The 8,159-nt window shown below is 34.1% G+C and overlaps 1 protein-coding gene and 1 non-coding gene across 2 annotated transcripts; one reads left to right on the top strand and one right to left on the bottom strand.

Moving 5' to 3' along the window:
* The first annotated feature begins 553 nt into the window (after nucleotides 1–553).
* Nucleotides 554–625, top strand: TRNAM-CAU (transfer RNA methionine (anticodon CAU)). Its single transcript has one exon. It is a non-coding gene; the product is annotated as a tRNA-Met (tRNA).
* Nucleotides 626–2,863: 2,238 nt separating this feature from the next.
* Nucleotides 2,864–7,891, bottom strand: LOC111989328 (putative glucose-6-phosphate 1-epimerase). The gene is given in 9 exon segments (XM_024021122.2): nucleotides 2,864–3,315; nucleotides 3,318–3,362; nucleotides 4,383–4,482; nucleotides 4,715–4,817; nucleotides 5,610–5,744; nucleotides 6,037–6,200; nucleotides 6,285–6,341; nucleotides 6,768–6,842; nucleotides 7,070–7,891. Coding segments are annotated over 9 exon segments (912 nt in total). The 5' UTR covers nucleotides 7,181–7,891; the 3' UTR covers nucleotides 2,864–3,193.
* Nucleotides 7,892–8,159: the final 268 nt, after the last annotated feature.

Here is an 8,159-nt window from a genome sequence, read left to right as displayed (position 1 = left end):
CAGATAAGTATCATAATTTAGTGTATTCTTCCATGTTGTTTTCTAGCGTTGGTTTGCAGCTTCCACTATGGATCCTGTTATTATTCTTGTCTTCTAGTTAGAATGCAAATCTATAAAAGGTCCTTAGGATATTGGTTAATAATTTATTTAAAGAAGTTTTTTATATTAAAAAAAAAGTAATTAATATTTTGACATCTTTTTTCATTTTTTTTATAAAATTAGTGTCAAAACTTTTCTAAAATGAATTGTTAACCATTACCCTAAAACCACCTATTAGCATAATCCATTTATAAAATATTTTGTTATATGAATTTTATTTATTTATAATCACATGAATCTCCTTGTGCAAGAAGTGGGAATGGATACAAATTTCATTGCTCAAACCATTGCGGTGAAACTTGGTGCAATGATGGTTTTGTAGCTTTGTTAAAAGTGCAAGGACATTACCGTGCATGATTATTTTTTATGAAATATAAAGTACAAAGATTAGCAAAAAATGATATAAAGTATACATAGTAATATACAATATAATTTACAAAGATATAAACAACAAATCAGAGTGGCGCAGCGGAAGCGTGGTGGGCCCATAACCCACAGGTCCCAGGATCGAAACCTGGCTCTGATATAAAAGAGTAGCTTCGCTTGCCAACATTTTTATTTTTCCTGAAACGTCTTGTCGTTTAAGAAAAGCTTGTTTTGAAAATTTTTTTCTTAACGTTCTGTCGTTTAAGAAAGCTTGTTTAGACTAAGTTATTAAGGGTAAGTATTTCACGTGTCCGTAATTATTTTTTTTGAAACACACGTGTCCGTAATTAAAATCTTGTAATTTAATTTTTTTGTTTTTTTTTTTTACTAAAAAAAAAAAAAAAAAAAAAAAGCTTTAGAGTTTTGACAAAGTTTTTGAAATTCTGTATTTTAAAGTTTAAACTTTAAAAGCCCGCCCCCATCCCCTCTTTTTTCATTGCATCACAAACTAAGTTTGTGGTTCAAAAAATTTTGTTTTGATAAAGTTCTTGAAATCTTGTATTTTAAATTTTGAAACACCCCCACCCTCTTTATTTTCAAAACAAGTTTGTCCATGAAAAGCTTGTGAAAGTTGTGATCTTGGTCAAGGTGTATAACTTTGAAAAAAATCTAGTTAGTACTCACCATATTTTTGGCACTTCAATAAAGGAAGAATCTAAAGAAATAAGAAGCTAAGAACCACTCCATACTTTCTACTATTTGTTTTGATGAAATACATTTTTTTTTTCTTGTGTTTGGTTGCAACTTTAAAAATGAAAAAAAAAAAAAAATCTAATATTTTGGTTCTCATAAAAGATTATTAATCTTATACTCCTAGTAATTATAATTTCAAAAAACTCATATGAACAAAAAATTACAATCATAAAAAATATTAGTATTCCTATAAAGGAAGAATATAATGAAAGAGGAAGCATTGACGTTTGGTTTGTTTTGATTTTGATGAAAACATTTTCTAAGAAACTAAAATTGTTTTCATTTTGGCTCACATGGAACATCATTGATATTTTTGTTGTAGGGTTTGTTTTTGTTGCCTAAGCCCAAAGGGTATGGGTTAAAGGCCCAACGAACCCAGAACAATGAATTTGTAGAGAGTGGATCGAAGGTTTAGGCGCTCGCCGGCGTGCATGAAGCATGAACTACTTTCCTTTTATTGAAAAATACTAAGAACAGTTTACAACTGGGGGATGCTCCTTGGCCATGGGCTGAGGATGTTTTTTCTTCTCCTTTCACCTTTTTTCCCCCCTCCATTACACTTTGCTCACCTCTCTTATATATCCCTCTCTTCCTCCTCTTGTTGATCATCTATTGGTCTCCCTCCTGACCGTCTGTCCCATCAGAGGCCATATCCGTGCTCCAGTGGTTCACCCTGATCGATGTTGCTCTGTTAAGGGGTTACATCTCCATTAATGCGGCCAGAAGGGTTAGGTGAGCGTATTCAATGCCGAGGTGACAGTTCGTCCAGGGCTTGCCCCTTTTTCGTACTTCTGTTGCCAACGTGTGGCACTGGGTCCTCTCCTCCTCGGATATTTCAGGAGTCCTTTGGTGGGGCGGTCCTCGTGTTTTTCCTAGGTCTCGGACGACTGAGGACAGGGTCGTCCTCGGTGTGGGCCATTTGGGCCTGGTTTGAAGTGGGCCGAGGCTACCCGATTTTCTGGCCCCATATTTGTAATTCCAAATAATTATTCAAATTTTTTTTTTTTCGAAGTTTCTAATATTTTTTCTAATATTTTTTGGGTTGGGGGGTGGGGAGGGGAACATTTCGAAGTTTCAAAGTAAGACCCAAAATTGGAATGTAGGTGAAAAATTAAGTGGAAAAATGACTAATCTTAAGAAAATGTCATTTGGAAGAAAGTTAATTAATTAGTGTTAGTAAACAGTCAAGAGAGAAGCAACAAAGAGAAGAGAAGTTACCATTTGGAATTTTTTGTTTTTTTTTTTTTTTTTTTTTTTTGGTTTATGGGTCTTAGTTTTGGTGGTTTGTTGAGTATATAATATTCTGAAAAATATTTTATAATCTTAAAAGGTGGAAACAATTTCCACTCTATTGGGCTTATTTTTAGTTGACCACAAAAAACATATTCCATTAACTTGCATTTTCTACAATACCAAACACTAGAATATGTTTTTCATAGAAAACAAAGAAGCATTAATCAAATACATTTCCTATTAACTATTGTTGGTTTGCAGCTTCAAGTGTGGATCTTGATATTCTTGTCCTCAATTTAAAATGCAGATCTCATTATCCTTATTCATGTGATGCATATATGTGTTTATATCATTATTTCATCATTCCTGATCCAGGATTATATTTTGCATAATAGGCTGTTAGAGAGAGAGAGAGAGAGAGAGAGATCTTCATTGCAACAAAATCAAGCATACATGTCACTCTACTATATACACAAACTTTGTTAATCAATCTTTTTGGGTAAACATAGTTCGTATACATTTCAAGTCATACTATAGCGGTGAGAAACATAAAAACAAATCTCCACCTTCATTAGGAACATCTGTTACCAAGGTCTCCAAGTTAGGAGGTGATGCATTGTCCTTATTCACTTTCAAATTGCAAACACACTTTTCAAGTAGCAGCCCCTTATGGGTTATTGGTATATTATTGACATTCAATAATGAAAATAATGTCATGGCTTATGGGGATCAATTGGCACTTTTAAGTTGAAGGGACTACAGAGAGTTCCAACCGGCCGGTCCATTCTTCACCTGGTCTTAAGGTTATTGGTTTCTCCACTGCTGCTCCATCAACACAAAGCATCCTCTTGTATTCCTCATCCCGAAATCCGCTATGGATTTGGACATCTTCTCCCATGGATTCCAGACCCCTATGAACAAGCAAGTCAAAAAGTACAAAATTTAGATGGTCATCTGTATGACATAACATATAATTAACCAGGTTACACCATTAACTGGACTAGATTTCGATGAATAATGTCATATAGAAAACTGGCTAATGACCCATCTAGGTGCCAACTAAACAGAATTTTTAAGTTTACCACACATTATAAAGTTTAACAAGGAGAAAGTTCTATGACTAGGGTGTGCAACCAACCTGCTAAAACCGACCCAACCTAACCCACCAGGTTGGGTCGGTTTTTAGGCCTTGGTGGGTTGGGTTGGGTTACAAAAAAATTTTCGATAGCGGTCGGGTTGGATTTGGGTCATAAAATTTCAAACCCACCAAACACAACCCGATCCACCCATATATTTAATATATATATATATATATAAAATATTATATAATTAATAAATTTTTTAAAATAACCAGCTCTTCCTATCTTATATAAAAACCAATTAGTTCATACAAACCCTAGTAAATTACTATTGTTGTTTAGTCATTAGTGTTGTTTGCATTTAAAGAGTTACACCAATACTAATCTTTAGGTTTTTTTAATATATTAATATTTATATTTTTTTTACTCAATTTAATAATAATAATAATAAATTTTTAAACCCATGGGTTCAACCGGACTCATGTGGGTTGGGTTGGACTTATGTGATAGGTTAGGTTGAGTTGAATTTTTTTTGACTCACCGTGGTTGGTTGTGTCAAAAAATTTCCACAACCTGACCCATGCACACCCCTTACTATGACATGAAGCATTGGACAATATGCCCTCTTATGAAGAAACGCCCTTAGTTCAAACTAATTTGTCCATGCAGGGAAAAGTAAACATACTACTATACTAGTTAGTCATTCTCGAGCGAGTTTGGCACAAGGGTTAGTCATTCTTGAGTGAGTTTGGCACAACGGTTGTGGATGGGGTCTTAAGTGTTTCTTACCATGTTCTTAAAAAATTACCAAGTTTTTCTTTAATAATTTTTTATCTATGAGAGATGTCTCACCAACATCTGGGAGTCCTTCCCTTCGTATGGTAAATGTGCGTTTTCTTTCATGATCCAAAACAGCAATCACATCCGAAGAACTAAGATAAACTCGATCCACCTGCCAAGAAGTAAGAAAACAAAGAACCATGTTTAATAAGTTAATTATCAGTAACCATGTTGAACAGCAAAATAAATCCCCTACCATCTGATCTTTATTGACATAAAACATATCATCCGATTTTCTTCTTAATTTATAAGCACCGAGAGGATTTTATTACAAATGTTCAGAATAACCCAATGTCTAGCGTCTCAAACTGTTCTGAAGACCACCTGTAAACATAAAGTGTTACCTCAGATTCAAATGTTAAGGCATCTCCTTGTTCCGTGAAGCGCTCCTTGTCACATAGGTTGTCAAAGTAGTCAAAAGTCTCCAAACCCTCCACCCTCACTTCACTGTGACAACAGTTCATATTTATTTAATGTCCATAAATTAGAAACATATAATCGCACTTTTGGAACTGCTTATGAGTATGCAACATGAAAGCAAGTGAAAAATTAGCAATCTGATTCCAGGTTCAACACAAATTATTCCTTTCCCGTTTGAAGGTGCTTATGAACATGTTTATGATTCACTTTTAGCACAAAGGTCACTGACAGTATTTCCCAGAGCCTTTTTTTTTTTTGAATTTTAGTGTGCGTTTGTTTAGCAATGCAACTGCATTGCTTCTGCATTATTGTTTTTTGGCTGTCCCATGGCACTGTTCATGGACCAGCCAAAGCACAAATATGCGTGAACAGTGTTTTCTAATTTAAAAAATATTTTGCTATATTATTTTCAGTAAATAAGCGGAATCTAAATAGACTCTAAATAAAAAAATTTTACTCCTACAATTAAAAATACTATAAGAAAGTTGTGACATAGACAAAACAACATATCAAAATGTCAGTGAAAAGTTGTATATGAAATCGGATGTGCGAATTTCAACAACTTGACTCTCCTTGACTCCCTGAGGGAACTCACTAATCTGAAAGAAAAAAAAAAAAAAAAAAAAAAAAAAAAAAAAGGAAGAAAAAAAATTTAAAAGCATCATACATTATAAAGCCAAAATGAATATTCTCCTAAAAGGAACAGGAAACGGAGAAAAAATTTAGAAAAGACACAGCAAGTGCAGGAAGTATTTCTGGCTTTCATAGAAGATGCTAGTAAGAGACACAAAACTTTTGTCAACTATGAATATTCTGTACCTGATATCAGAGATGGAAATATATGTACGATATGCGAATGAGAAACTGAAAGGCTTGCAATTGATGTTCCTAATGCGCGATATCATTGTTAGATACCCATCTTCTGCCAAAGAGACTCTGAGACGAAACTCAAAACTGAAAAAATAAACCAAATAAATATCTTCCAAGAAAAAAGTACATTTTCTAAGTTCATTAAAGAATGATATTATAGAACCTTGGACATTGCAAACATTGATCTATGAATCTATTTTCATTAAGATTGTTGGTCTACAAATTTGTTAATATATGGATCAAAAACTTTGAGAGGTGGATAATCTCTTTTAAAACATTGGTTAATATGTTTTGCCCCATAAACTAAAGAGCCAAAATTTGATGCTATCATCATTAATTTTACTTGAAAATGATAATAAGCTGCTCAAGCTCATACCTATGTGGCCAGACCTTCATATTTTCTTCAGATGGTTTGAGTAGTAAGTCAATATAGGCTTTGCCATTGGAATCATTGGGATGCAGTGGTGGAGGATTTTCGTCAATGACCCAAATCTTGTTCCTTGCAAATCCATGCTGTTCCAGCAATCCACGGCTCCCAAACTTGAATAAGTCATGTAGAAAACCTTGTCAGTCAGATATAACCAAGATTGAAACATGATCTAATATATCAAAGCAAATATGCACCTGTGGGAAACAAATTGGAATTCCTCCTCTCACTGCTTTTGGTGGCTTAAAGATTGCCTACAATACATAAACAAAAAAAGGCAGGGGAGGGGGATTTAGTCTTTGGACATGGCATAACATCATGAGGTTCTCAGCAGCCAATATTTAGACCAGAAACAGTAAGGAATGCAAACAAAAATGCCAGCCAAATTTCATAACAAAGTTGTGAGGACGGAGAGCAATTTAAGAAAAGGAAATGATCACATTTGAAGTTTTTCAATCATTTTTGCAGAAAATTATTGGATAGTTATCCATGATAATTGGGATTTAGAGAATATTTTGAGACTATTGAACTGCACAAAATTGATATTTATTTGGTTATAATTGATCAAGCAGCCAGGACTGGATCTAAGTCCTATACAGTACTCCAAAAAAATTTGTTATAATGACTGAGACATGAAATACAACAAGGGAAGAGAAGAAATCATACAGTGACAAGTTTACCTTACTACTTGTGAACAATAATTCTTCATCATGTTCATTCCTCCATGAAAGAACTTGCCCTCCATGTAAGCTAACCTGAATGGATGTGACACAATAACTTCAATATGTAGACAACAAGGTGCGCTTCCAAGCAAATATTAAACTTGGCATCATTTCATAGCTAATGCATTCGCACCAAAGTCATTGCATCTACTAATTCATTGAGGTAAAAAATAAAAGACTAATTGTTCAATCAATTACTTGATGATGACTTAAAGAAATTAAACAAAATACATGGTAAAGTAGAGGTAAAGTGATCTAACCCGTGCTGAAGCTCCACGAGGATTCCGAAGCAGGACCCGACCAATTCCATTCTTGTCCTTTGTAACTTCAACTGCTGTTCTCTTATCACTTTCTGCCCCAGAACGATTCATTTCAAAAACACAATAAGGACATCAATAGAAGAAACAATTAGATAGTAACTCTCTCTCTCCCCAAATACAAAACCTGAGTTTGGAGTTCAAAACACTAGAAAAGAAAAGGAAAAAAAAAAAAAAACTACTTGTGAGTTGTGAGCAGTAGAAAAAAGGCTCACAGAAGCAGTTGAGCTTTCCCTTTACACGTTTCTTGTGACAAACCAATATTCTTCTTGTGAATTGAAACCAAAAACCCAACTACCAATTTAACTACCTCAATCTTTCTTCAACACTCAAACCCACCGAAAAAATTAATACCTAAAGACCAAAAGAAAATTTCTGACCCCTTTGAATTACCTAACACAAAGTACTTTCAGTTTTCAACCAAAACCAAATTCCGGCATCCCAGAAAACAGTAACCCAGATGGCCAAAATATCTGGAATTCAAAAAGGGGACAAAACAATGACGAATTTCCTCAAATGACAGTTTCAAGTTTCAACAACTCAACACGTTTATGATAGTCATAGAAAACAGTTATTTTTAACAAAGAGAAACAAAAAACTGAAATCCAACACAAAGCAATAAATGGAAGGACTTGTGGTCAAGAAATTCTATGTCCATTTTGGTTTTGACTTTGTTTTGAGCAGAATATAAAGAAAGAAATAGAAGGGTTAAGATGCTGAAAAGATCTAACAGAAGGTCATGGTCCACAGATACGGTAAGATAGTGACTGAGATAATAATACAGTGTCAAATTGTGCATATTTTAAGTCCAAAACATATTATATGTATAAGACTTATCAACCGTGAGTTTTTCTGTGGTGCCATGGTGGGCTTCCACACCTGGTACAGGATAAAAGTCTGACATGTTACTAGGATTACCAGAAATTATGCTGGCACCAATTGGTATAAGTCTGTGTCACAATTTGTCACATAAAAAATTATAATCGATAAAAATGTATCTTTATATGATTTATTGTCATATTTTTGTTAATCA

Source organism: Quercus suber, unplaced genomic scaffold (genome assembly GCF_002906115.3).
Source record: "Quercus suber isolate HL8 unplaced genomic scaffold, Cork oak 2.0 scaffold_503, whole genome shotgun sequence".
Classification (NCBI taxonomy): Eukaryota; Viridiplantae; Streptophyta; class Magnoliopsida; order Fagales; family Fagaceae; genus Quercus; species Quercus suber.
This window is presented reverse-complemented; position numbering and strand designations above follow the sequence as displayed.